This window comes from Auxenochlorella protothecoides (genome assembly GCF_000733215.1).
Source record: "Auxenochlorella protothecoides strain 0710 unplaced genomic scaffold scaffold22, whole genome shotgun sequence".
Taxonomy (NCBI): domain Eukaryota; kingdom Viridiplantae; phylum Chlorophyta; class Trebouxiophyceae; order Chlorellales; family Chlorellaceae; genus Auxenochlorella; species Auxenochlorella protothecoides.
The window spans coordinates 363,875-390,250 of NW_011934209.1; the positions used below are offsets into that span (position 1 = coordinate 363,875).

Genomic DNA, 26,376 nt, shown 5'->3' on the forward strand with positions numbered 1-26,376 from the left:
CCCCTCGCGGTAGCCGTCGCCGGGGCCCGGGCGCGGGCCGCCGCTGCGCCCGGTGCGGAAGCCGCCCTCCGGGCCGGTGGCCGGGGCCGGGCCGCCGGGGCGCAGCCCGCTGCGCCCGAAGCTGCCGGCACCGGAGCTGCTGGTGGGCGTGGAGGCGGCCGAGGAGGACGCGTGCGCGGGGGGCGCCGGCGAGGCGGCGGCGGCGGGAGGCGCTGGCGGCGCGCGAGCCGCGGCGCCCGACGGCGTGAACTCGCGCGCGCCGGCGTTGAAGGTGAACGCCTTGGCAAAGGGGTTCAGGCCGCCCGACGTCGTCGGCTTGGCCGCGGGCAGCGCGGGCGCGGCGCCGGAGGGCGGCGCTGCGGGCGCGGCCTCTGCCGCGGGCGCGGGGCGCGGCGCGGCATCCTCGCCGCCGCCGGGCGCGCCCACGCTGCCGCTGCCGCTGGTGACGCCCGACCCGGCCGACCCCGCCGCCCCGGACCTCAGCCGGTTGTCCAGGGTCTGGCTGAAGGCCTTGAACTCGTGCAGGTCCGGCCTGCTTGGGTAAAAAAGAATGAACCAGGGTGGGAATGCTAAGGTGATTGCTCAGGGTGAGCGAGGCGAGTTGGACCCAGTCAGCGACCCAACTCTGGGACGATGATCTGCCAGTACAATCCCAAGCAGACAGGCACATCCACTTCCAGCCAGCGCACCAGACCCCGGCCCCGCCCCTTCCCCTCTCTCCACACCTCTTCACTTGCTGGCTCTGGGCCGCCTTGAACTGCTGGAAGTCCCGTCGGACCTCCTCGTCCACCACCGTGGTGCCAGGGTTGAGGTTGAGCGCCTCTAGCTTGGCCGCATCGCTGGGTGGGCAGAAGGGGTGATGGGATGAGACTTCCATGTAATCTGGTTCAGCCAAGTGGCACCGCTGTGCAGGGCCCAGCTGTCCCCTCATCATCGGGCGCCGCGCAACCCCCGTCCAATTGGAGGACCCCTCTGTGGCTCGAATGCAAGCATGGCTCATCCCTCCATGGCAACCACAGCCCCAACCCCTCCTATTCCACCAGATGCAGCGCTTGTCTTACCCCCCCAAGACCCAGTCCCCTCCACGATGCCCTCGCTCACTTGATCAGGGGCGAGGCCAGCGGCGACTTGAGGCTCTTGGGCGTGCCGTAGGGCGACGTCTTCTTGCCCTCCATCATCTGCGCGCGCAGCTTGTTGGTCTCTCGCCGCGCATCAATGTCGATGGGCGCGGAGCGGGAGGCCGCGGGTTTGGGCACCGGCACGGCCGCGGAGGCGCCCGGGCGGGCGGACCCGCCAGACCCCGCACCGTTGCGCTCGCCGCTGGCCGCGGGCCGGCCGGCGGCCGCGCCGCCCGGGCCATCGGTTCGCAGCACGGCGCCGTACAGGTCCTCCTCGTCTAGCCCGCTGTCGTCCAGCACGGCCAAGCCCCGCTCCTCCAGCACGTGGCGGCTCGCCAGGCCGCCGGCCTTGCCATGCGCGCCGCCGCCCTCGATCTCGCGCGCGATGCGGTCCGCCTCCGCCGCGCTGATGGTGGAGGCGCGCGGGTCCAGGGCCGTGGTGTACAACTCCTCGGCGTAGTCGGTGCGCACGCCAAACTTGGCCTCGTTCAGTGCGAACTGATCCCAGCCGGAGTTGGAGCCGGAGCCGCCGCGGCCGCCGTGCGACGCGCTAGGCCTGCCGCCGCCGCGGCCGCCGCCGCGGGCACCCTCCAGTCCCTCCAGGGACCCCAGGTCCGCCTCGTCGGCGGTGGGGACCCAGCGCTGCAGCTCGCGGTCTGCGCGCCTGTGGACGAGGAGGGGGGAGGGGAGGGAGGTGACGGGATTGGAGGCCCAAGGGGACATTGAACGGGAGGCCCAGGTTCCATCTGTCAGGCAAGTCCCTGACAACACACATCTGTTCCAGATCTACGGTCATGCATGCACACTCATGATTGCAGGCCAGCATTGTGTACAAGAAACTCAGCAACCCATTCGCACACAAACACACCAACTCACCCGCCGCGGCCACGTGAGATGTCGGCGTCGGTGCCCAATCCCTCGATGCCGTTGTGTGTGGAGGCCGTGCTCACATCCTCCGCTCCCAATGCCGCGCCCTTGGCAGTGATAGACACGATGTCCAGCCATGGCAGGGCCAGGGTGGGCGTGGGGCGGACCACCGGGAGCTCGCCCTGCACCTTGGCATCCCGCACCAGGGTGGTCATGCTCAGGTGGGCCACCAGTGCGCCCTTGTCGCTGCTGATCGAGCTCAATATTCCTCTATATGTCTTTCCCGACTTTGTCTGCGGGTAGTCGAGATCCCAGGGGAGGCTCATGTCGCAGGTCGGGTACGGGTGCTCGGGAAGTGGAGTATCGATCTGGATGGCAGGCACCCTCCCAGCGCCCCGGGATGCCTCACCTGGGCATCGACGGTATATCCCACCAGGACCTTGGCGGTCCATGCCATGCGCTTCTCCATGACCGTCAGATTACTCGCCGTGCCTGCTGAGCAGGCAAAAGCGATCGCGCTTTGCTGTCGGCCCGACCCAGCGCCCCTCGATGTCCCCTAGATAGCTCTGGAGGAACCGAATTCCGCCGATTTGCTCTGGTGTCGCACTGGGTGTTGGAGTGCCCGGCGTTCGGCTGACGCAAGGCGGGGTCCTAGTGGCCCTGCGCGGGCAGGAATGCGGCTGTCTGACGCGCGTGAGGGGTCAAGGCCCCTTGCACAACCTTCAAGGACGGTGTGCAACGTGCTGGTCGAGTGGCGGTGGACAGAGGTATCTGTTTCCACATGACCTGCGCATGCCGTACCCAGCCTCGCGGGAGGGCGGGAACCTGGGAGTCACCTCGGGGGAAAGGGCCGTGGCGATACACTGGGTCCAGGATCTTGGCGTTGGAGGGACAGCTTGCTAAAATAATAAGGGAGCAACCTCCACAAGCTGCACTTGATTGGGGTGGAGGCAAGAAGCAGACACACGGTGTCGGTGGGGTGACGAGCAACGAGTCACAGGGCGTCGACCGGTCTGGCCGCCATTTCAGACACGTCAGCGCGCGGCGCCAGCCACCCCGGTCACGGGCGAGCCAGCCCCACGCCCCGCACGCCCCTCACAGGCGCTGCAGGAAGGCGGTCATGGCCTGGACCAGGCCGCGCGGCGCCTCCTCGTGCGACACGTGCCCGCAGCGCGGCAGCACCACGCGCGGCGCGTCAGCCGGGAAGCGCCGTGCCAGCTCGGCCAGCGCCGCCGGGGTGACAAACGCGTCGGCCTCGCCCGTCAGCAGGCACACGGGCGCGCGCACGCGCGCGCAGAGCCGGTTGCGGTCCGCGGTGTGCACGTCCACGGGCACGCGGCAGGTGGCCGCCAGCGCCTCGTCCCAGGCGCGCAGGCGGCGCGGCGCGCCGTACAGCGCCAGCACCTCGGGCGTGAGGGCGGCGGGGTCGGCCCAGGCGCGGCGGTTGGCCACGGGGCCCACCTCGGTCCGCAGCAGGCCCGCCAGCGCTCGGCGTCCCAGCCTGCGAGGTGGTCGTGTGTGAGAAGGTGTGAGTGTGTGTGTTGAGAAGGGGGGTGCTGGACATATGGCCGAGGGCGGAGCAGGGTGTGATGGCCAGGCATCCGGCGCCTTCCGCCTTCATCGCCTGCAGGCTCAGCAGCTCTGCGCCATGTTGGTAGGTCCCATGCCCCTTCAAAGGTGTGCACACTGGCTCTGCCTGCGCTCGTTGCACACACCCCTCCCCTCGTCCATGGCCCGCACCTGCTCTGCGCGAGCACGCGGGCGTAGAGGGGCGCGGGGACGCCGGAGATATCGGGGTGCAGCAGCGCCACGCCCCGCACCAGCGGCGGCCCTGGCGGCAGGATGCTGGGCGCCCGCTCCAGCTCCGGCGCCGGCGCCGGCTCTGACGATGGTGCTGCATTCGCAACACCCGTGGACCCCTGCATGGCCGGCTTGGCTTCCAGCGCGGCCTGCAAGAAGGGGGACGGCTCCGCCGCCCTGGGCATAGCCGCGGGCTTGGGGGGGTCCGTGGGACTGGGCACGGCCGCCCCTGCGTCGGAGGCGGGCGACCCCCGCGACCCCGGCGCTGTCTTCACGGGCGCATCCCTTTCGACGACGCCCCGCGCGGCGCGCACGCTGGCCCCCGTGCCCAGGGGCCAGTGCGCACTGGGGACAAACTCGCCACGCAGCAAGCTGGCCAGCAGCGCCTGCTGCTCGGGCGCCGACCCCGCCCAGTCGGGCGAGGTGGGGCCGCCGCGGCGCGGCCCCGGCGGGGGGTGCCCGGGCGGCGCAGGCGCGTGCCAGGGTGGGGGCGGCGGGGTGCCGGGGGAGCCTGTGGTGCCGCTGCTGGCCAGCGGCGGCCCCTCCCGCTGGGAGTGCGCCGAGCCGTCCCGCGTGGAGGGTCTGGCGCCGGCGTCGCCGCCGGGCGGGGCAGCCACGCGGTGTGCGGTGCAGGAAGATGCCACGCGCAGGGCCAGCAGCGCGCCGTCGCCATACCCTGCGGCTGAGACAGCGGGGTGTCGCACGGATGGATGATCAGTGTCCCAGCTGGGAATCCGGGGCTGAACAGCTGTAGCGTTGGGCGCCGCATCTGGAGCGGCGCCACAAAACGTCATGTGACCTGTCACAGCCATCCCCTGAGCCACCCTGTCCACCATCCAGCTCCAGTCTCGCTCAATACTTGCACCCCTCCAGGGAACCCCTCACCAGCCATACTCACCCCCGCCCCCTGCACGACCAACAAAACCCACCCATGAGCACGAGGCTAGCGATGTGCAGGCGGCGACAGAGCTCGAGGGTCATGCGCGCCTGGAAGCGCTGGGCGTAGGGGTTGTGCCGGTTGCCGCCTGGCGCGTCTGGCGGGCGTGGGGGGCGCGAAGTCAGCCCGAACCCGGGCCGGTCGAAGGCGAGCACGCTGAGCCCGCTGGCGTCGGCCAGCGGGCGCATCACGTGGCGCCAGGCAAACACGCCCCCGCCGAAGCCGTGCAGGAGGAGTATCACCGTGGACGTGGCCCGAGGCTGCCCCTGCGGGTTGAAGATTTGATTTTTTTTGGGGGGGGGGAGGGGCGGGGATTGGTGACGCAGTGCACCCACTGGAGCCTGCTAGATGGTGATCCTTGAAAACCAGGCGGTAGCCACAATCCACCAGCACGTCAAGCCCCCTCCTTGCCGTTCCTCCCGCTCCCCCCCTCCCTCTCCCCTCCACACACACCCCCCCCCTCCCACCCACCCACCTGCGGGTGCACCAGGCGGTAGTGTACCGTCACCCCCAGGCAGTCGGTCATGAAGAGGGAGTCGCTGGCCTGGAGCAACGCGCCCCCGTCCTCGGCGCTGAGCTGGAGGGCGTCCAGCTCGGCGCGCGCCGACAGCTCCCCCGCCAGCAGCCAGGTCTCCTCCCCCTCCTCCCAGGGGTAGCCTAGGCCCGTGAGTCCGAGGCGGTGCCGCCGCCGCGCCCAGATGCTGACCTGGCGCGCGGCAACCATGTGCGCCAGCGCGAAGCCGGCGTGGAGCAGGAAGAAGAGGAAGAAAGCGGGGTGCTTGGCGGGGGCCAGGGGTCCCTGCTCCAGCGCCGCGGTCTTGAACATGGCCAGGGGCAGGCTGATGCAGCCCAGGGCGGTGGCCGCGTAGAGGTAGGGGCGCTGGTGCAGGCCGCCGGTGCCGCAGAAGTGGCACACCAGGACCAGGCCGGCGCGGAGCAGGGACAGCGCCAGCACGTCCTCGGCCGAGGCGGCAAAGGCGTAGGGCGCGTCGCGCGCCTTGCGCGGCAGCGTCAGCGCGTACAGCAGCGTCATGGTCACCGCCTCCGCCGTGGCCAGGGCCCAGGGGCTGGCCGCGGCCACCAGGCCCAGCGAGGCCACGCAGGCGAAGCGCGCGGCGTTGACCCAGCGCGCCAGGGATTCGGGGCGGCAGGAGCAGCAGGCGCCGCGTTCGGGGGGGCCGCCACCAGACTCGTACTCGGCCATGACCTCGGGCATCTGTGGGGGGGGGGGGGGAGGCGGGGGGTGAGCGATCATGGAGCACAAAGTGGCCCCGTGATCTGAGGGAGTGCCAGCAAATGGGCGTGCCAGCACGACACCCTGTATTGCACGACCTTTGACGTGATGATGGCGTCCCGGACCATGGCCCCGGCGAAGTCAGCGTCCTATCTAGCAGTACAACCCTTGCCGGCCGGCATCCCGATCGGGGCACAGCCCCGGGTCCGCATGGCTGGGGACGCGCGGCGATTGAAGGACGGCACGCCCGTCACCCGCCGACACCCGCAACGCAGCGACAAGGGAGGCTCGGCGTGGGGGTGGGCGCTCCATGCCATCGATCATGGTTGTAGCCTGCGATCGGGTGCAAGTTGCGGCATGAGTCTCTCGGCACGGTCAGTTCCGGGGGGTGATGGCGGAGATGCTGCTGTGCATGCGGCGGGGATCGTTCCTACGAGATCCGTGCAATGGCACCCGGGAGGGGGTATACAGACTGATGCTGGAGGGCCAAGCGGCGCAGAACAGATCTTGCAGAAATGACAGGGCAACCTTGACAGATTGCCACGCAAGCAAAGGTCACGCATGGATGCATACAGGTAGATGCCATGTACAGCACAAAATAGGACAGGAGGCCAGCTGTCAGTGGATGTTTCAGGTTGAAATAGGTCTGCGCTGGGTATGACGAGCTTTGGGTCATGCTGCCTCGTCATACCACTCAGCATCACCGGAAGTAAAGGCGTGCCTGCTGCTTCAACTTCTGGTGGAAGCTCGCAGAGGTGATCTTGCTGCTGAAGGTAAAGAACGGATTCATCATGACCTGCAGTGATGCGCAGATGATCCTTGTGGTGAGGAGGGATTGGAGCATATCATGCCTTTCGAAATATGGTTCAGGCCAGACCAGTCACCCATCCATCGCCTGGGTGTACGAAAGCGCCGCCATCCCGAATGCAGCAAGCAATGCCTCCCCAGCTGCCAGGTTCCTGCAGCCCAGCAGAGCTCAGCCTACATCCACACAGCTCCCACCTTGAGGTACAGCTCATGGACGTCCTTGAAGAAGCTCTTGATGGCATCATCGCTGCGCCCATCATGGAGCAGCATGAAACGGATGTGCGCTGCTGTAGAGTATGCAGAGACCTGGAAGTTGTTGAATCGATCCACCACCCCCAGGTGCATGGACGGGAAGGCCCATTCCTGTTCCTCCACGGCGTCTAACGCGGCGTGCAGGACAAAATGGTAGAGGTACTGGGGCCGTTCCTGACATGTTGTGTGAGGAGGGGGGGGGCAATGACGGATCACAATTCAGCTGGGACCCCATGGCTGAAACCAACGAAGCAACGCATGCAATCCGGTGATAAAATACAAAGCCGGCATACCTCTCTATGACTGGCATCGCCCGCCTTGCTGCTGAGGTCTGCCTCGAAGATGGGGTGGTCGTTTTGGCCCACGATTACAAAGTGGAGGACTGGAGAGGTCATGCCAACACCGGCGATGAAAGCTTAAATTGTCAAGATAGTTAAGAGATAGATCTGGGACTTGTCGAGATTGCGTGGGCCTCCGAAGTTGGTGCGGGCCGTCGATCTCCCGAACGTAACACCAGCTCGGGGAGTGGGATCCCCCCCACCTGGTACTGCACACATTGAAGGATGTTCAATACGTGTCGATGCCCCGCTCACATCAGGGTGCACTCCCTCTACCCGATGCTGAATGCCCTATTGCTTACAGGAGCTTGTCCAAGGTCGGATATGGTCCCCCTCCCGACCTGACCGCCCTCGAGATCTCTCCTTGCTGAGCCCATAGCGGAGCGCAGCTCAGGCCCCCCGGCCATGGCTCGCAGGGCAGCGGGCCTCCTGCTGTACCTCCTTACCCTGGGAGCATGCAGTGTCCATGCGTTCTACCTGCCAGGCGTCGCGCCCGAGGACTTTAAAAAGGTAGGTAAGGGCCCAGGCCTTGCCCCCGTCCTGTCGTCGTCGTGCCCACTCCCCCCACGATCCACACCATCGCATCGAATGCAGGGAGACCCTGTCACCCTCAAGGTGAACAAGATCATGTCGGTGAAGAACCTTCCCTACGACTACTACTCCCTCCCCTACTGCCGTCCCGAGAAAATCATCAGCTCTGCCGAAAACCTGGGGGAGGTGCTGCGTGGGGACCGGATCCTGAATTCCCCATACACGGTGTGTGACAGTGTGGGGAGAAGGGGGGAGTCGGACCCTGTCTCACCATCTGAAAGGGCGCCTTAAAGGAGGAGTCTCTCGCGCAAGGCTTTCTGGGACCCCACTCAAACGCCGCCTCCCCCTCCCACCGCCCCCGAGCCCCTCGACAGACCCAGTTCCGTGTGCCCAAGTCCTGCGCGGTCCTGTGCCGCATCGCAAAGCTGGACAAGAAGCAGGCCAGCGCGTTCACGAACCGAATCGATGACGAGTACCGCGTGAACATGTGGGTCGGAAAGGTGGCTGTGCATTGGTTTTTACAGGGCCGGGGTCAGGCCCGTGTCAGCGTGCTGGTATGGTGTCCTGCGGTGCCGCCCCGGTCTCAGCCGCTCCCCACTCGACCATGACCCCCACCAGGATCCTGGACAACCTGCCCATTGGCATCGTGCGCATTCGGTCCAACCAGGGCAAGCAGATCAAGGCCTACGAGCGCGGCTTCCCTGTGGGGTTCAAAGAGGTGGGGATCGTGGGGCTCAGGGTTGGTGCAGGGCGGCGCCGTGCCTTGAGGGCTGGACAGGCCTGCCAAATGTGTGGACAGCGTGCCCCAGCCAGGCCCTGCTGGCCGAGTCAGCCCGATGGGGCGGCGCATGCATGAGCGCTGCGCTTGCCTGGCTGCCGGCTGCGCCTCCCCACACTGATCAATTGATCCCGTGGGAGCATCATGGCGTCCCCATTCACCTGCCCGCCCGTAACCCTTCCGTCCCTTTCCGTGTACGAGTCTCAACGGCATTTCCAGCCGGCACGCCACACCTGAATTCCCCTTCCCACCCCTCTAGGCGGACGGCTCCGTCATCCTGAACAACCACCTGTCCTTCACCATCCTGTACCACTCGGACCCGGCCAGCGGCACCGCCCGCATCGTCGGCTTCGAGGTGGTGCCCCAGTCGGTGCACCACAAGTATGAGGGCAAGTGGCAGGGCGCCGACACCAAGCTGACCACCTGCAGCAGCACCAAGGGCTCCTCCGTGGCCGCGGGGGCAGAGGCCCAGCTGGTGAAGCAGGGGCAGGAGGTCGTGTTCACCTACGATGTCAACTATAGGGTGCGTGGCTGTGCGTGCTTCTGGGAGGGGGGGCGGGGAAGCAAGGGTGTTGCAGATGGCGCGTGAGTTTGTGTGGTAGTGGGGACTGTTCACTGAAGGAGGGGAGGGATGCAGGTGCTGATTCTTGGCGCTCAGTCGGCGCCGGGGCTTGGAGGCCCTGAGGCCCATCGTGCCTCTGCTTGCACGAGCGCTGCGTCACCCTGTAGCCTGCCTCTCTTGGAGAGACATCACTGCTCTGTGCCCTCTGGTTCCTCCTCCTTCCCCCCTCCCTCAATACCTCCCCCCCTCCCGCTCCACATCCCCCTCTCCCTTCCAGGCCTCCAACATCCTGTGGGCATCTCGGTGGGACACGTACCTGGTGAACCTGGACGACCAGATCCACTGGTTCTCCATCGTGAACAGCGCCATGATTGTGCTGTTCCTCTCCGGCATGATCGCCATGATCATGACGCGCACGCTGCGCCGGGACATCTCCACCTACAACGCGCTGGAGGCCGGGGAGGAGGGCGAGGAATCCGGCTGGAAGCTTGTGCACGGCGACGTCTTTCGCGCGCCGCGCGGTCTGTCCTGGCTGGCGGCCTGCGTGGGCACGGGGGTGCAGCTGCTGGGCATGGCCGGCGCCACGGTGGCCTTTGCGCTGGCGGGTTTCCTGAGCCCCGCCAACCGCGGCGGCCTGATGACGGCCATGCTGCTGCTGTTCGTGGCGCTGGGCGGCGTGGCGGGCTACGCCTCGGCCCGCCTGTACAAGTCCTACGGCGGCGCGCACCGCCGCCGGACCACGCTGCGCACGGCGCTGGCCTTCCCCGGGGTCGTCTCCGCCATCTTCCTGGCGCTGGACTTCCTGATCTGGGGCCAGCGCTCCAGCGGCGCGGTCCCGCTGGGCACGCTGGCCGCGCTGGTCTCCCTGTGGTTCGGGGTGTCGGTGCCGCTGTGCTTTGCGGGCGCGGCGCTGGGCTACCGCTCCGCCGTCCCCGACCCGCCGGTGCGCACCAACAAGATCCCGCGCCAGGTCCCGCCCCAGCCCTTCTATCTGCACCCCACCACCGGCGTGCTGGTGGGCGGCGTGCTGCCCTTTGGCGCCGTCTTCATCGAGCTCTTCTTCATCCTCTCCTCCATGTGGCAGCACCAGTTCTATTACCTCTTCGGCTTCCTGGCCCTGGTCGCCGTCATCCTGGGCATCACCTGCGCCGAGATCGCCATCGTCCTCTGCTACTTCCAGCTCTGCGCGGAGGACTACCACTGGCCCTGGCGCGCGTACCAGTCGGCGGGGAGTTCCGCGCTCTACCTCTTCGCCTACTCCATCGTCTACTTTGTCACCAAGCTGGACATCACCGCCCTGGTGCCCATGGTCATGTACTTTGGTGCGTGGAGCGATCATCGGTGGTGTGTCTGGCTGGTGACGAGGGCGGGACAGGGAGCAGGTGGAGGCCTGACATCGAGTGGCGGTTGAAGGGTCCCTCCCCCCCCTCCCAACACACACACCAACCCCACTGCGCAGGCTACATGACGATTGTGACCCTGGCCTTCTTCGCCATGACGGGGACGATAGGCTACTACGCCTGTGCCGCCTTTGTGCACAAGATCTACTCTGCCGTGAAAATCGACTAGCCAGGGGCCTGTGGGTTCTGCCACATCGCCGCCGCAACCCTGCCCACTTGTGCGTCTGTGTTCACTGCCTCGCCCCGCGACGTCACAGAGCAGCATGGGGTCCGGTGGGAGGGGCGTGTGGGGCGGGCAAGGGCTACCAGCGATGCGGGGGCAACATCGTGGCAAGGGGGTCCCTTCCTCCTCAGCCCCTCCGCCTGGGGCCGGAGTCTCTGGGAGGCGTTCGGCTCCTACTCGGCGAAGAACCCTCCCGCCCAGAGGGCCGCGTGCCCTCCCTGCTGGCGCTCCTGGGCGCTTCCCGGCCCGGGCTCCTGGCCGGCGACGCCTCCCCGTCGGAGCCCGCAGCCTTGGGCTCCCGGGCCCCCGCGGCGCCCTCCCCGCCGCCGGCCTCCCGGGCCAGCAGGGCCTTGCGCGAGATGACCACGTTCCCGGCCTCATCCCGGCCCAGGCACAGCACCCGGACCGTCTGGTTCAGGGCGAGCTCGTCCTCCACGGCGCGCACGCGGGTGGCCGCCAGCTCCGAGATGTGCAGCAGGGCCTTGAGCCGCGTCTCCAGGATCTCCACCATGGCCCCGTAGTCGCGCAGCGCCACTACCTTGGCCGTGTACACCTTGCCCTCCTGGACGTGAGGGTGTGGGAGGGGTGGCTGAGCAGGGGAGGGCGAGCACCGGGACGAGTCCGGGGCGCTGTGGGCGGCCGCCCAGCCTGGAGTGGACGCTCATCGATGCATCGAGAGGGCCAAGCGCTCGCATGTCAAGGACTCTCACGACACCTTCCGGGCCCTGGCTTGAACGTGTGACACTCGGTTGCTATGACAGAGGACCACCTTCTCATCATCATCCACAGGAAACCTGCACACCCATCCCCCCCCCCTTCCTCCCCCCTACTCTCCACTCACCTCCATGCTGTCGCCGGCGGTGTCCAGCACCCGAGCGGCGGCCGACTCGTACGCCGCGGCAGAGGGCCCAAACAGGTGCACTCGCCCGTCGTCCTGAACCTGCACCCGGGCCCCCGTGGCCTCCTCGATGCCGCGCAGGTTGGACCCCGAGGGGCCGATGATGCGGCCCAGCATGCGCGGGTGCACCTTGACGTGCCCCACCATGGGTGCCTCGGCAGGCCGTGTCTGGGGGTGTGGATGGGGGACAAGGGGTGTGTGTCAGATTGGGTGCCCGTCGACAATCATTCACCCGAGACTTTGAGGCTGCAGGAGCCTGCCCAAACCCTGCATGCAGCCCCCTGCAGGCCTCAACCAACCATACCTTGGGCAGGGCCGCCGCCATGTCCTCCAGTGCCTGCAGGCGGCTGGCGCGGCCGAGGGCAATGGCCTCCTCCAGCACCGCCAGCGGGACGCCGCCGTGCGCCGTGGCCGTGAAACTGACGGCAGTCAAGCCCTCGTCGGTGCCTGGGGGGAGGAGCGGAGGATGCTGTTTGGGCAAGGGGGGGCACCATGAATACGTCATCAAGAGTCACAAGGGTAGTGCCAAGGAGTGGTGGGACGGGGACACCGGGGCTCACAACGACAAACCATGCACAAACCTCCCTGGCGCATGAGGAGTGCCACACCGCCCGACCTAGCCCTCCCAGAGCACACCCCACCTGCCAGGTTGAGGCGCATGTCGCCGTGGCGGACCTCCAGGGCTTGAGGATCCACCAGCAGCGCGTACCTGGACAGCCGGGCGCCAGGTCCTGGTGCCTGGTCGCCGTCGCCCATGGGTCCAGCAGAGGCATCTGAGAGCAGACCCACGCAGACGCCTGAGTGGGGTTGGGGAAGCTTGTGAGGGTACACGCGAAACTTTCGACCTGCTCGTCGGCGGCGGCTTGGTAACAGACCTGAGCCTCTTGACGTGACCAGGGGCATGTGAAGGGATGCCTGGGCCCCTCGCAAACACCCGACCTCACTCGGCCACCCCACGATGACCATCCCGCACCCACCTGCAACGAGCTTGGGCAGCGGCAGCCCAGCGTCCGCCATTGCCAGGCAGGCGCCGCACACCGCCAGCGCAGTTGAGCCCCCGTTCTGAGCCAAAGTTTCGGCATGCAGGCGCACGGTGAAGGGGAAGGAGGGGCCGGAGGGCAGAACAGCCGCCAGCGCTCGCTCCGAGAAGGTGGCTGCCTCCAGTTCCTTCCTCAGCCCGGTCTCCGACTCCTGCAAAGGTGGTTTGTGGGGTCCGGGGGATGCTTCATCACATGTGCACTGAACGATGGGCAAAAGCTTGGACAAGAGCGCCAATTCCGGAGCCAGGACCCGTCTCGGGTACAAGAAGAACCCAGCACACACCCTCTGTCTTCCTCCCACTCACCTCATCCCCGGCATACTCGGGCAGGCTGTACTGCATGAACAGGCGCTTGGACCCGCCAGCATCAAACAGGGTGTCCGTCTTCTGCGCGTCGGCGCTGCCCCCCACCGTGGCCGTGACCAGGGCCTGCGTCTCGCCGCGATTCATCAGCGCGGAGCCGTGGACCACGGGGAGAAAGCGCGGCGTGGCCAGCAGCCGCCGCGTGTCCACCGCGCCGCGCCCGTCGCAGCGCACGCCCTCTTGCAGCGCCAGCTCGCGCAGCGCGCGCGCCGTCACCTCGGCGAAGGCCAGGTCCAGGTCGCGGGGGCTGACGGCGCCGGACCCCGGCACGCGCACGGGGTCCGCGCGCACCGCGCCCGCGTCGCGCAGCGCGCGCAGCACGCCGGCCTTGGCCGCGGCCAGCGCCGCGCCGCGCGTCTCGCGGCCCAGCTCCGACTCGCGCAGCGCGCGCAGCACGGGCTCGCGGGCCGCCGCCGCCACGCGCGCCGCGGCGGCGGGGTCGGCACCGGCGTCGGCCGCGGCGGGGGGCGGCGGGCGTGCCGCCGCGGTCGCCAGCCCCACCTGCGCGGGGACCAAGGCCGCCGCGGCCGCCGCACCAAAGCGCAGCGCAGCGATGAGCTCCGCCTCCGGCACCTGGCAGGCCTGCGCAGGGAGGAGTGGGATGGTTGGTGGATACGTTCAGAACAGGGGCTTGACAGAGGCATGTGCACGGGGATTGGGGTGAGGACGGCACCAGGTGCATGGCGCCAGCCCCTGTCACCCCTGTGCATTCCCAGCCACCGATTCGGCCTCCCCTCACCTCCACGTCGAGCATCGTGACGCGCTGGTCTGCCGTGGCCGCCATGAGCAAGGACAGGCGGGGCGGCTCGCCGTTGGCGGGATGTGAGGCGCTGAGCCCCATGGGCCGGCTTCCCGTCGGCGCCCACGCTCACACGCACGGCCCCCACCGGCCCCCTCCAGGGCAGGGAGGAGCAGGCGGCGGCGGCTGACGCGGCGTTGATGGCCATGGCCTCCAGGTCAGCGCCGGGGGTGGCACTCAGCACGCTGGCCGTCATCTGGTGTCATGGGGGTGATGGGAGGGGAGGTGGGGGCCCGATGCATGGCAGGGTGCTCCACTCTCGACCCCCCATCCTCCCTCAGAGTGCTGTACTCCCCCCCTGCTGCCCCCCACCCCCTCGGCCGCCTCACCCTGAGCTGGCCCGGGAAGCCGGGTGGAAAGAGGGGCAGCATGGCGCGCTGGACCGCCCTCCCCGCCAGCACCTCGTGGTCCTTGGCCGAGACCTCACGCTTGAAGTAGGTGGTGGGGATCCGTCCCACCGCCGCAAACCTCTCACGGTAGTCCACCACGAAGCGGCTCAGGGGGTCCCGCCAGGTGGAGCGCGACGGCTGGCTCTCCAGTGTCGCCAGCAGGCTGGTATCCCCGACGTGCAGGAGGCAGGCCCCGTCGGCCAGCCGCGCCAGGCGCCCCGTCTCGAAGCGCCACTCCTCGCCGCCGCTGGGCACGCTGCTGGTCAGGCACGCGCCCAGGGGCAGGGTCTCGAAGGGAGGGGGGAAGGGGGGGAAAGACAGATCGGCATCTGTGACCCCGGCGTCGTCGTCGCTGGGGGCGGCGCCGGCGGGGTCGTCCACCAGGAAGCCGATGGGTCCATTGTCCAGCAGGCGGGAGGGGTGGTGGGAGCCAAAGGAGGCACACAGCGCACGAGCAGCGAGCTTGGTGGCATCTGGGAGCGAGGGAGTGCGAGGGCGGGGTAGAGGCGTGAGATGTGCAAAGTCCGGTTGGGGAGTCACACCAGCCACTGTGTGCAGCAGGCACTCCCTCGCAGGCTGCGATCCAAAGCGTGCACGCATACATCCAAGCTCACACACCGCGAGTCTGTAACATTGAGCTCGCCCTCTGCACTCCAGCAGCTCGCATGCGACATGCACGCAGGGCCATCATCGTATTACTGCCCCGCCCGCATACGCTCCTCTGCCTGGCACCCGCGCTTCCTTTTTCTAATCAGAGGCAACTCTCCATTACTTTAAAGGTTACTGTAATGATCGAAATTAAATATACATATTCAAAAGCATGTCGAATGACGCCCCTGTGGAATTGACGTCATGCACGGTCCAGGCAGGACCCACATTTCACGCCGAGCACGTCCACTCTCGGAGGTCACCTCTGCAACATGTATGCAAGCTCTGTTCGATCCCCTGTTGTAGACATTGCATCTTGGGGAAACCAGTGATTACCAAGGCTGGCTACGTCTGCAAGGCTGTGAGGTGCCCCGAGAAGTGCCGAGTATGGTAAGTCGAAGCGGCACAGGTCACTGATCACGACCTGATCTGGTTCACATACGACTCTCCCCTTCTTCCGAACAGTCGGAGGATGCGCAGCTTGAGGCCATTCGCCAGCGGCGCATGCAGGAGCTCATGGCGCAGCAAGGGGGCCAGGTCTGGAGGAGGGGAAGGCAGAGTAGGTTTACAATGTCGGCTAGTGTCTCTAGATCAGGTGGAGTCTTAAAAGCACTACATCGGTACATCAACACATCCCCGCTCGATGCTCAGGCACCTAGGTCCGCCGAGGAGCAGCAGGCCGCTCAGGAAGCACAGGAAGCAGCCGACGACCAGAGGCGGGGCATGCTGGCTGCCATCCTTCAGCCCTCGGCTCGCGAACGATGTGGGTTTCGAGAAGGAGGGATTGTTCTGCATTACAATGGAAGTTGGGATCTGTATCCAAGCATGTGCGCGATGGGAAGTGGTAAAGGGGCGAGGAGAATACAGGCCTGATTCACCCAGCTTGGCGCATTCTCCTCGGTCCCGTGCAGTGGCCAGGATCTCGCTTGTCAAGCCAGACAAGGCGCGATCCATCGAGGACCTCATCCTGAACGCGGCTCGCCGCGGACAGATACAACAGAAGGTGAGAAGGATTGAGAGGAGGAATGGGACAGAGTCTGCACCGGTGTCTGCAATTCGAGAGGTCAACTGGATGGCACAGCATGCCTCGCTAGAGCCACTCGTAAAGCACTGCATAGGGAGCAATATGCCGGGTTTGTCAACCCCTCCCCACTTTCTCAGCGTTTCGTTTTTGCCGACGTTGTTTGCATTGCAGGTGTCAGAGGATCGCTTGATTGAGCTCTTGGAACAAGTAAACGAGCAGACGCAGCAGAAGACCACCGTCACAATCCAGAGGCGAAGAGCCTTTGACGATGATTTCTAGCAGAGCCTGATTGGTATAGGCTGCTAGTCCCGCAACTGTAAAACGCAACTGTTGCAGCCACGACCCGGACAAAGATAAAGATCGGGATGCACGTGGTAATATTTGGGTGTGAGGTACGAGTTCCTCATTTGAGAGCACATGCGTCAGACCCAGATCACGGCACCAGGCAAGGTAGTACTGTATTGAAGAGTCTAGAACAGAACAGCTTCAGCTCGCCAATCGAAGAGATCGAACACACCCTCGTGCACCCCGCGCAAGGGCCAGAGATGGCCTCGGCCCTGCTTACCTGGCCCATCTATACAGCATTACTGACATGCTCTTTGACCTCGACAATAGGTGAAGAGTGCTTACACACTGATGTGGGTTTAGTCTACCGCGTGCCCATCATGTCACGGCGTGCCACCGCACCTCAACCCCAGCCTCCTTGCCTTTGCCCAGCAGCATGGGACTACACTGCAGCCATCCCAGGGCTCAAAGCCTCGCAACTCGTCTTTGACGGTGATGTTCTCATGTACTTGTCGCTCTTCTTTCCCGCATGAACTGGCACCGCTGTGCAGGAACTCGAGCTGGTTCTGACCACTCCAGCAAACCCAACCGTAGATGTCCCTGGGTTCACTCGAAGTGTACAGCGAGACACATACTCCCTCGTTGCCCCTGAGTCTCAAGTCTGGCAGCCTCACCCAAGATGGTGCGATGAAAATTGTTGGGTAGTGAAGCAGAGTTTTGCATGGCAATGTGCAGCAGTCAGCCGAACGACCAGTGCACGCTGTGGCGCAGCATGTGCTTGAGACGCATATGTTTGCATGGATCGCACCAATCATTGTCCCACCTCATACTTCCTGACAGGCCTGGTGCTCTCACTGCACATCTCATCTCCCCAGCGGTCAAGGCCAACTTTGCCATGTTCTTTGCCAAACTGGGCCTGAACTCCACAGGCACATCCCCAGCGACCGGGGTCGAGAGGTGATTATTACGGCTGACAATGCAGCGCTCTCCATGTGGAATGACCGCGGGCCACGTCAATACCATCTGTATGCTTTGTCTGGCTCGGTGCTGGGCCGGCCAGCCACGCTCAGCCTGGAAGTTGTGCAAAAATCAACCAGTCGCCTTCTGCAGGTTTATTTTTGTGCTGGGCGGAGAGCTGACACTGGATGTCGTCGGAGAAAATGCTCCCGTGCAGCTGACCTATAATGACTATGCCTACCTCCCGCCCGGTCAGGAGCACAGGTGAGCGGGCCAGTTGTGCCCAACGAATCACCACAATGTGCTGGTGGATGTATGAACCATGTAGATGTTGGAGGTGCACACTCAGTCGCCGGATACTCCATTCCCACCCCTCCCCTCTTCCCCCGCCATCACGCACAGCCTGTCAACATCCAGTGAGGCCAGCCTCCTGGTCTTTGAGCGGCGCTATGCAGGGCAGGTGAACCTGGGGTGTTGAAATGGGTGTATACCCTGTATCGATACCCTTTGGAGGTGTGATAACTTGCAGTGTGCTGGACATTGCTGTGATCATGTGCGCTGCTGGCAGTCTTCCTTACAGGTCATAGGGCGCCCAACATCACCTGTCATTGTCCCCAGTCTCTCGGCCCCCTTCACCTGCCCCCGACACATCACAGGGCTCGCCTGACTTCGTGCATGGGCACACCGAGGACTCGCCCCTGCTCCCAGTGCCGGGCGAGGTGTTCCGTCTGCGCAAGCTGGTGCCCCAGACCCCGCGTACGACTTCAACATCCACATCATGGACTTTTCGCCGGGCGAGCACCTGAACGTCAAGGAGATGCACTACAACCAGCACGGCCTCCTGCTGCTGGCGGGAAAGGGCATCTACCGCCTCAACGAGGACTGGCACGCCGTCCAGGTGTGTGTTGGGGGACAGCGTGGCGGGCATGCGGGGGCTGGATCGCTAGCCCCCCCCGGGAAGCGTCTCTGCAGCTGGGCAAAGGGGGCGATCGCCAAACCTCGTCCTGCGATCCAGCCCCAGTCTGGGTATGCAGATGCTTCCAGCTCGCCGTCCCCTCCGACAGCCTGGCGTGGGCACGTGAAAGGTTTCGAGGATGATATGCCTCGGTGTGGTATGCTCACAGTCACCAACCCCACCCCCCACCGCTCCTCCCCAGGCTGGGGACGTAATCTGGATGGCGCCCTACGTGCCCCAGTGGTATGCGGCGCTGGGCACGCAGCCCACGCGCTACCTCATCTACAAGGACACCACCCTAGACCCGCTGGAGACGCCGTGGCTAGGCCAGGGCGCCGCCGCGTCGGCCTGCGGCTGCGCCGCGCGCAGCTGCAACGCGGCATGACTCCGCTGCTGCGCTCAGCGTAAGCGGGCGCGACGTTGGGTGCTGCTCACCACACTGCATCGCCATGCTGTCCTCCTGCATCTGTCTCTGCCTGCATGGCATTTCCCCCGGCTTCCCTGCCTCCTTCTGCACGCCATTGCCCTCGCTCGTCTGTTGATCCACACGGCTGCTGTGTCGAGGCACCAGAGCAAAACAGCTCGCACATCTACCATGCTTGCGCCAACCAAGTGCCCTGCCTGTCGCTCAACCCCTCAACTACTCCCTGCTTCCTCTGCCACTGCGAGGAAGTTGCTCACCCAGGCATCACCGCCTCAGGCCAGGCGCTCGCGCTTGGGCGCCGGCTCGGCCCACTGCGCGGAGGAGGGCCGCAGGTGGCCGCCCCCCTGCGCGGCCCGCACCAGGGCGGCCTCCAGGTCCGCCCCCAGCTCCAGGTCCTGCATCGAGAGCAGGGGCCGGGGCGCGGCGCCGGGCCCCAGCCGCGCCACCGCGCGCCCGAGCAGGCCCACATTCGCGGCGGCGCGGCTCAGCGCCGGCGCCGGCAGCGAGGCCAGCACGCGCAGCAGCTGCTCCAGGAAGGGCGAGGGGGTCCGGGGGCTCACTGGGTCGGTCGTGGCGCCGCGGGAGGGGCGCCTGCCCTCCTCCACGCGGCCGCCACCCTCCCCGCCGCCCGCCGCGCCGGCGTCGTCGCTGGGCGGCGGGACGTAGTCCAGGTTGACCAGCAGGCGGAAGAGGAGGAGCGCGCGCTCCAGCGCCAGGCGGCGCGCCGGCAGGCGCGTCGGCCCCCCGCCGCCCGGCACCGCCTCGCCGTGCTCCTCGCCGGGATCGCCCCCCACCGCGACGGCCGCGTCCAGGGCCTCGGCAGCCGCCAGCGCGCGCGGGCCGACGCTGTCCACCAGCACGTCGTCGCGGGTAAAGTAGGCCTCCGCCCCCGCGCCCGCGCACCACGCGTCGGCAAAGGCGGCCGGGTCCTGCGCCAGCAGCTGGGCGAGGGCGGGGTGCACGGCACGGGCCAGGCGCGCGCGGTGCTCGGCGTCGTCGGCCAGCCGCTCCGCGCAGCGCAGCGCGTTGACCGCCAGCTGCGCCTCGCCCGGCGCGGCGGGCCGGCGCACGCTCGGGGGGCGCAGCAGCACCTGCTCCAGCAGCGCGGCCGCAGCGAGCAGTGTCTGGGCGCCCACCGCGCGGGCCGTGCCGGCCCCGGGCCCCGCCGCCGCCGCGGCCGTGAAGGCGGGGCTCTCCGGCTCTGCCAGCGTCAGCAGCAGGGCCAGGCCGCGGGCGGCCAGCAGCTCCAGCCCGCCCCCCGCCGCCGCGGTCGCGTGGGGCTCGGGCCCTGGGACGAGGCGGCCCGGCCCCTCCCAGGACCAGGGCGGCACGGCCAGGGGCGGGGCGTGCAGTGTCAGGCAGGCCAGCACCAGGCGCAGAGGCGCGGCGCAGGGCGCATCGCACAGCATCAGGCGCTGGTAGAAGAGGGGAGTGGCCGCAAGGTAGGACAGCAGCTCCATCGCGGCACCTGTGGTGCGAGTGAAGAGGGGAGGAGGGGGACGGGCTTTGGAGGCGCATCCTTTATAGAACACGAGTCGGGCGCCGTCTAGGACGGCGGCCAACCCTGGGGCTCCCAGAGGCCCATCGGGCGCTGCCAGCCCCGCCCCCTCCGCCCCGCACGCGCGCACCGACGTGGAAGGCCAGAGCTTCGAGTGCGGGCCCGCGGACCTCCCCGCCCAGCACCGCAGCGTGCACAGCGCGCACGCCCAGGCGCACGGCGTCGAACGCCGCGGCGAAGAAGATGGGCCCGCGCGGCGCGGCGCACACCGCCTCCGCCACGGCGTGCCAGCACACAGTGGGCTCCCCCTCCCCGCCGGGCGCGACGCGCCGGGCCGAGCCCGCGTAAGTCAAGGCGCGCAGCGCGGCCGCCAGCATGCCGAGGGAGTCCACCGCCGCCTGCAGGGGTGGGGGTGGGGAGCTGAGTGGGTGTGCCGACACATGTGTCTGGGCTGGGGGATGATGAGCAAGAAGAGCAAGAGGAAGCATTGCAAGACTCCCCCAGATACTGAGAAGGGCGCTTGTGAGGGGCCGCAACGGGACACAGCCGGCGCTGGCCCGGCGCAGGAGCACCCCCCCCCAAGACTGGGAAGCTTTGGGTATACAGCCAAGCCACTCAGGGAAAGCATCGTTATACTCAACACAGGCCACCCCTGGGCAGCAGGGTTGCAGGTCGTGGGTCATGCCTTGGCCCCCCCCACCTATCCATTTATTCTGATGCGGCAGGGCGGACTGTTTGATGCAGGGGACCAAGCCTTGCCTGCACAGTGTCCTGTCTCGTAGCAGCTTCCAGGATCCCTCTTGCAGCTGGACCCGCAAGGGTCAGGAGCACCATGTCCACGGCGTCCATAAGCATGTCGCAGAAGCTATCATCAGTCAGGACCTGGGCCTGAGCAAGAGGCAGAGGAGCGATGTTGATGCGGAAGCATTTGGAATTTGAGCCCTGGAATGAAATCGTCCATGCTTTAGGATCCTGACCCGGATAAGACTAACAGCTGGGAGCATTGATTTCCACCACAACTCGTGCTACGTCCCATTCCTTGGACAGCCAAACCTCTTATTCCGCACATTCTCCCCATGAGGCAGGCCCAATCAGCCATGTGAATCACCAGCACTCACCTTGAGCTGGGGGATATGGTCACCTGACCAGCACAGGGAGCTGATTGCCTGGAACACGGATGTGACGCGAGCATGCTGACTGGACGGCCCAGCTGTGCCGTCATGCTCATGCAGGGTCAGATCTGCAAACAGCAGCCTTCCCATGGCCAGCAGTGGAAGACCGCTGGCCAGCTCGTTGATGCCAACCTGCTCGAGAGGAGCTCAACATGCAATGTTGGGTGAAGGTTTATCAGGGACATTTCAGACCGCCATGTACCAAACATTGTTGCCTCATCTGCATGCTCACCTTGGCTGGGAAGGTATCGGGAGAGGCTGGCACCAGATAGTACACGCCTTTCTCCAGCTGAGTGACCTCGGAAAGCTCAGTCACCTCCAGAATATCGACCCACTCGCGAGCAAGGCCCTGCGGACCGGCTCGTCCGGTGTTAGCCCAGGACATGAACAAGCCATGGAATACCTCTTACTTATCAAAAGCCACCATATAGCGACATAGGAAGTCATTATCGATTCTCACCGCTGCGCTCGAGCCCATCGCTCTTCAAAGCTGGGGCCTTGCTGCGTCTCGACAAGTATTGCCGCCCTGCCCCCAAGGGGGGCTCGCAGCATTTGGGGACATTTTCGTGGAAGATTCAGTACATCAGTGGCATGATCAATACCTCCTATCGCTTTCGGCATTGCATGTGCCACTTATTGACAGTTCACAAATGAATCGTATTGGCCGACAGGGAAAGCGTGCTGCGCGTGATGCGATAATCATCTCCATTTCGATTTTGGCCGAAATAGCAGGCCCGGGATGTGCGTCAAGTCAGCGACATTCCGCGGCTAGGACTCTCTCGACCATGCGATTCGAGTAGCCCAGGATGCCCCTCGGCGACTGTCCGAGGGACCTCATGCATGGCCAGCCCTGAGGAGGAGAAGGCGTGGGCACAGCAACTCGAAAAGTTACTGGCTCACATCGAGTCCGCAAAGGAAAGCAGAGGAAGGAAGTCACACCGGCAGGCGGTACTTTACCCATCTTTGCTGAGGGAGAAGAGTCCCTCAAAGGCTGCATCACTCAATCCAGTGCCTTTGCCAGTGGAGAATCTGCCTCGCCACAAAGGTAATCATGACTACTCCATTTTACAGGTCCGATGACAGCATCAGGACAGTTCCCTCCCTGACCATCAGCCCACTCCCATCATGCACATGGCACAGGACCGTGTGCTGGTCTACAGCTGTGCCCCACCAAATCGACGACATCGGCGCCTGCAGAAGAGCCAGCTGAGGAGCCCACCTTTTCCTTTTCACAGCTGTGTCTGGAGGAAGAGGCACTGGACATGCAAGTCAGTCCATGGCTTGCTTCCGAGCTGGACTTTGCAGATTTCACCCAGATCGAGCGGGGAGGGGGTGCGGTACCGAGCTGGAGCCAACTCTCTGGCGGCACACAGGAGGCCCGGCTGGAGGCACAGCTCCTGCTTGGGCAGTTGGGAGTGGGCACGCCAGGCCCGGGGATGCATACTCCCTCCTGCATCGTCGAGCCTGAGCCTGGAGTCGACGCAGGGGCACCCGTCGGCCTGCCCTCTGCGGGCCCGGTCGGCCTGCCCAGCAACCCAGCCATCTACCCCCCGGCGAGCCTTGTCCCCAGCCAGCACTCGGCCCAGCTCGCGGTAGGGTGCCCGCCCCACCTCTGCTCCTGCCTTCGCACCTTTGCGTCTCAGGCCGAGGCCTTTGCGTTTGCGGATGCCCAGAACGCAAGCCAGCCCTTCCTGGTCACCCTTGCCCCACGGGTGGCCGCTGGCGGCAAGTTGGTAGCCGAGGCGGTACTGGAACTCCCTCAACTATTTCCTGTCCCCGATGCAGCCCCGAAACCCGCGCTGATGCCGGTCCGGGCCGCCCTGGCGAGCCTGAAGGAGAACGTGCCAAGGAAGAGCCCCGTGCCGCGCGTTCCGGCCGCCGCCTGGGGCCCGGATGCCGCCGGCTCGCACCAGAGATTCCGGGAGGCGCTGCGCACCCTGAAGACTGCGGCGGAGGGCGCTGCTTCTCAGGCATGCGAGGCTGGCCAGTCTCAGTCGAGCGGCGAGTCGCCCCCTGCAAAGGCCGATGCCCGTCCAGGGGCCGACGGTGAGCCTGAGCCCGAAGCTGTAGCACCAGTGCCGTTGAGGCAGCCTGCCGTGCACGTCTTCTGCGTGGAGCGCAGCGGCAGGTGGGTGGTGCTGGTGGTAAGAGGAGTGGGGTTCCAAGGAATCAGGGTGCTCGCAAGCCACCCGCTTCACAAGCGCACCTCTTGTCTGTCTGCCCGTCGACAATGAGTCCGCACCGCTTGCCGTGATTCAGGGGGGGCGCGTTCTACCGCTCCTTCGCGGCGGCTTCCTACCCCGCCGTGTGGCAGCAGTATCACCAGACGCCCGCGCTCCAGCGGCACTGGTATGAGGTGCGCGCACCCAGGACTGGGGAGGGAGGGTTGCTGCACAGGATCTGGGCGAGCAGCGTGAGGATGGTGGGGGAGAGGACAGATCGCTGCTGGTGCCTGGCCTCACTCAATCAGCCTCTCCCAGCTGCGTGAAACCCCCGCTCTCCCCCCCCTTGCTGCAGGTGATTCGCGAGGGGCACCCCTGCCACCTCTACTTCGACCTGGAGTTCCCCATTGAGCTCAACCCCGGCGTGGATGGCCAGGCCCTCACGCAGCGATTACTGGTGCTCGTGCAAAAGTGCCTCTGGTGAGGGCCAGGCTCGGGGGTGTGCATTGTGATGCTGGCTCAGGCCCTCGGCGTCAGTCGCAGGGTCGGGCAGGCTGGACCCTGGGGACCGGTTTCCTGGTTCTGGTGCCTCCTCTCTTGGACGCCTCCATGTACCTGATCCCCGACCCATACTCTGTTCCATATAGCTACTCTCGATGGCTGCACGCACCTTGGGCCCCACCCCCCATATCCTATCTCAATAACCAGGAACAAGTTCCAGCTGCGCATGGATGCCCGCCAGCATGTGGTCCTGCTGGACTCCACCTCCGCCACCAAGTTCTCCAGCCATCTCGTGGTCAAGCTGCCCGGGCACGCCTTCCAGGACAACGCCGCGGCGGGCCGTTTCGTGCGCAGCGTGCTGCTGGCGAGCGGGACGGAGCTGACGGTGGTCCAGGGCCTGGACGCCCGCACCGGGCAGCCGGTGCGCTCCCCCTTCGTCGACACCGCGGTGTACACCAGGCGAGGCGGGCGGCGGCATGTTGTGGGTCTGAGGGGATGTGTCGGACGCCGCTCACTGTTTGGCCCATGCATCACTGCCTGGAGGCTTCAGAACAGCAAGGCCACACCCACGCCCGCATGCCCCGCCCACGTAGGAACCGCCACTTCCGCATGGCGGGGTCGTGCAAGGGCGGGAAGACCGCCGTACTGCAGACCCTGCACGGCCAAGGGGTCCCGCCGGAGACGGCTTTCATGCAGGCCCTGGTGGGGCATGTACGTGGCCCGGTTTCCCTGCTCCAGGTGGGAGGAGTACTCTGGGGACTGGCACATGGAGCGGCCCTCGGTGGCTGTATGGTAGGTCACCTGCCTCGCCAGGGGTCTGCCAGGTGGGGGGCGCGCATAGCAGGCCAGGCACAGGGGCAATACCCCCCCCCTCCCCAGGCATCCACTGTGCCTCACGCTGCATGCGACGCATGATGTCCCTCCTTCTGCACCCCTCTGCGCCAGGTCTCAGACCCCTGCGCCCTGCATGACGCCAGCGGGGGACCTGGGAGGGCTGTGAGCCGCACGGGGCAGGTGCTTTCTGTCCCTGGCGCCCCCCCGCGCGTTTGCTGGAAGCAGGAGGGCCGGGACGACTCGCTGCCTGCCGCTTTTGTCGAAGGCAGGCAGAGACTGGGCCAAAGGGGGGAGGGGGGAGATGGCGGTGTTTTGTGGGCCGATGAGTGGAGGGGTGGGAGCGCTGCACACTGGCTGCCGGTGTACACTTTGGATGAGCGCGACGCAGGCCCCCAACGATGGCCCCAGGTGCCTGCCATGGACCCTTGGGTGTCCATCTTTGGCGCTGCAAGGGACCGTCGCTGGGTCAGATTCCATCTCTGCCTTGCAGCCTATTCACAGCTGTTATTCAATGCATCGGCGCCAAACCATGGCCCCTTTGCCCCTGCTGCAGAGCTCAAGGTGCTGGCCAAGGAGGCAATACCCTTTATGGAAAGGATGGCCACGGCCAGGGCTGGCCAGCTGACGACGAGGGTGAGGACCCTGGCATTCTGCGGCCAACAGGGCCATGTCGCCTATGGGCTCGCGGGTGCGTGGCATCGGGGTGAGGGGTAGTTTGCGTGCTAATCAGGGGTTGCAGTCAAGGTGCCAGAAGGGAGGAGCTGGCCGCTCGCTCATCCATGTGTGCTGCGCTGGGTGCTGCTCATCTGTTTGTGTGTGCAATGCGCAGGTGCTTTTAAGACCTTGGGGACATCCCTGGTGCGAGAATGACTGGTGCAGCATAGCAATCAGTACCCCAACGTCGCTCTTAACTCCACGCCGCAGGCCCTGGATGCCACTACTGCGAGAACATTGGTCGCTGCCACACCAGCAACCATGCCTTCTACGTCGTCAACTTTGTTTCGGGGCACTTTGCCCAAAAGTGCTACGACCCCGACTGCTCGGGCTACAGGTGTATTGAGGGTCGATTGCAATCTGTCTGCCAATGGAGCTGGGGATGCAGGCCAGGCGCGTCAGCGAGTGCCTTGAAGGAGTGTGGAATCCTCTCAAATTATCAGATCCGTCAGACACCCACACCAACTTCTGACCACCCCCTGCAGGTCTGCCTGGATGCCCCTGCCGCCAGGGCTGTGCTGCTCCAATGGAGGCGAACCTCGCGGTGCAAGAGTGTCAGAGGCGTAACGCATCTCCTGCTCTACTGGGAGGCAGGGAGTGAATTAAGATGCCGCCTTGCATGCCTCGTATACTCTGTCGGCCTCTGGAGTATGAATGGCCAAACTTTCCCCAAGGGGCGAGCATGGCAGGCATTGGGACCTTGTCTGTGCAATAAACCTTGTGATCATTTACATACAAAAGTACTGCCAGGTTCGACAGCAGTCTGGCGATAAGTGGCATGTATAACAATTCATTGCACCCCACCAGTGCCTGCCGCACTGGTGCAAGTTGGGCAGTACGGAGAGCAACAACACAACATGTGCCGCA

At 65.8% G+C, this 26,376-nt stretch overlaps 9 protein-coding genes across 9 annotated transcripts in view; 4 read left to right on the forward strand and 5 right to left on the reverse strand.

Annotated features, from left to right (window-relative positions):
- Window positions 1-2,454, reverse strand: part of F751_2378 (3-ketoacyl-CoA synthase 9) — a gene marked incomplete at both ends in the record, with an annotated part of 6,775 nt that extends 4,321 nt beyond the window's left edge. Inside the window, 7 exons of the mRNA XM_011399247.1 lie at window positions 479-532; window positions 726-839; window positions 1,102-1,313; window positions 1,374-1,616; window positions 1,755-1,782; window positions 1,995-2,278; window positions 2,395-2,454. Of these exons, the coding sequence (XP_011397549.1) occupies window positions 479-532; window positions 726-839; window positions 1,102-1,313; window positions 1,374-1,616; window positions 1,755-1,782; window positions 1,995-2,278; window positions 2,395-2,454 (995 nt within the window). The remainder of the gene's footprint in view (window positions 1-478; window positions 533-725; window positions 840-1,101; window positions 1,314-1,373; window positions 1,617-1,754; window positions 1,783-1,994; window positions 2,279-2,394) is intronic.
- Window positions 2,455-3,080: 626 nt separating this feature from the next.
- F751_2379 (hypothetical protein) lies at window positions 3,081-6,084 on the reverse strand (the record flags this gene model as incomplete). The annotated part of the gene is made up of 6 exons (XM_011399248.1): window positions 3,081-3,486; window positions 3,726-4,171; window positions 4,403-4,461; window positions 4,715-4,988; window positions 5,225-5,938; window positions 6,040-6,084. The coding sequence occupies 6 exons, from the start codon at window positions 6,082-6,084 to the stop codon at window positions 3,081-3,083; spliced, it is 1,944 nt and encodes a 647-aa protein (XP_011397550.1).
- Window positions 6,085-6,656: 572 nt separating this feature from the next.
- F751_2380 (Trafficking protein particle complex subunit 2) lies at window positions 6,657-7,410 on the reverse strand (the record flags this gene model as incomplete). Its single annotated transcript, XM_011399249.1, has 3 exons — window positions 6,657-6,752; window positions 6,959-7,189; window positions 7,309-7,410. 3 exons carry the CDS (start codon window positions 7,408-7,410, stop codon window positions 6,657-6,659), a joined length of 429 nt encoding a protein of 142 aa, XP_011397551.1.
- A 348-nt stretch (window positions 7,411-7,758) lies between these two features.
- Window positions 7,759-10,793, forward strand: F751_2381 (Transmembrane 9 superfamily member 4; the record flags this gene model as incomplete). Its single annotated transcript, XM_011399250.1, has 7 exons — window positions 7,759-7,863; window positions 7,948-8,109; window positions 8,259-8,371; window positions 8,503-8,602; window positions 8,922-9,185; window positions 9,502-10,546; window positions 10,684-10,793. 7 exons carry the CDS (start codon window positions 7,759-7,761, stop codon window positions 10,791-10,793), a joined length of 1,899 nt encoding a protein of 632 aa, XP_011397552.1.
- A 227-nt stretch (window positions 10,794-11,020) lies between these two features.
- On the reverse strand, window positions 11,021-15,009 carry F751_2382 (Polyribonucleotide nucleotidyltransferase; the record flags this gene model as incomplete). The annotated part of the gene is made up of 12 exons (XM_011399251.1): window positions 11,021-11,101; window positions 11,212-11,409; window positions 11,689-11,913; window positions 12,050-12,192; window positions 12,387-12,542; window positions 12,723-12,936; window positions 13,091-13,213; window positions 13,649-13,729; window positions 13,887-13,952; window positions 14,035-14,142; window positions 14,276-14,808; window positions 14,952-15,009. The coding sequence occupies 12 exons, from the start codon at window positions 15,007-15,009 to the stop codon at window positions 11,021-11,023; spliced, it is 1,986 nt and encodes a 661-aa protein (XP_011397553.1).
- Window positions 15,010-15,454: 445 nt separating this feature from the next.
- On the forward strand, window positions 15,455-16,286 carry F751_2383 (Programmed cell death protein 5; the record flags this gene model as incomplete). Its single annotated transcript, XM_011399252.1, has 4 exons — window positions 15,455-15,546; window positions 15,643-15,746; window positions 15,895-15,986; window positions 16,179-16,286. Coding segments are annotated over 4 exons (396 nt in total), but the record flags the coding sequence as incomplete, so codon positions are not given.
- Window positions 16,287-16,886: 600 nt separating this feature from the next.
- On the forward strand, window positions 16,887-18,589 carry F751_2384 (Uncharacterized protein YlbA; the record flags this gene model as incomplete). The annotated part of the gene is made up of 6 exons (XM_011399253.1): window positions 16,887-16,974; window positions 17,168-17,249; window positions 17,403-17,513; window positions 17,652-17,720; window positions 17,958-18,147; window positions 18,407-18,589. 6 exons carry the CDS (start codon window positions 16,887-16,889, stop codon window positions 18,587-18,589), a joined length of 723 nt encoding a protein of 240 aa, XP_011397555.1.
- Window positions 18,590-18,900: 311 nt separating this feature from the next.
- On the reverse strand, window positions 18,901-21,683 carry F751_2385 (hypothetical protein; the record flags this gene model as incomplete). Its single annotated transcript, XM_011399254.1, has 8 exons — window positions 18,901-19,023; window positions 19,096-19,152; window positions 19,423-19,665; window positions 19,924-20,096; window positions 20,257-20,428; window positions 20,958-21,014; window positions 21,245-21,430; window positions 21,531-21,683. 8 exons carry the CDS (start codon window positions 21,681-21,683, stop codon window positions 18,901-18,903), a joined length of 1,164 nt encoding a protein of 387 aa, XP_011397556.1.
- Window positions 21,684-23,100: 1,417 nt separating this feature from the next.
- Window positions 23,101-26,076, forward strand: F751_2386 (Coiled-coil domain-containing protein 111-like protein; the record flags this gene model as incomplete). Its single annotated transcript, XM_011399255.1, has 8 exons — window positions 23,101-23,426; window positions 23,558-23,654; window positions 23,816-23,940; window positions 24,169-24,411; window positions 24,555-24,676; window positions 25,349-25,483; window positions 25,720-25,846; window positions 25,995-26,076. The coding sequence occupies 8 exons, from the start codon at window positions 23,101-23,103 to the stop codon at window positions 26,074-26,076; spliced, it is 1,257 nt and encodes a 418-aa protein (XP_011397557.1).
- Between the last annotated feature and the right edge of the window lie 300 nt (window positions 26,077-26,376).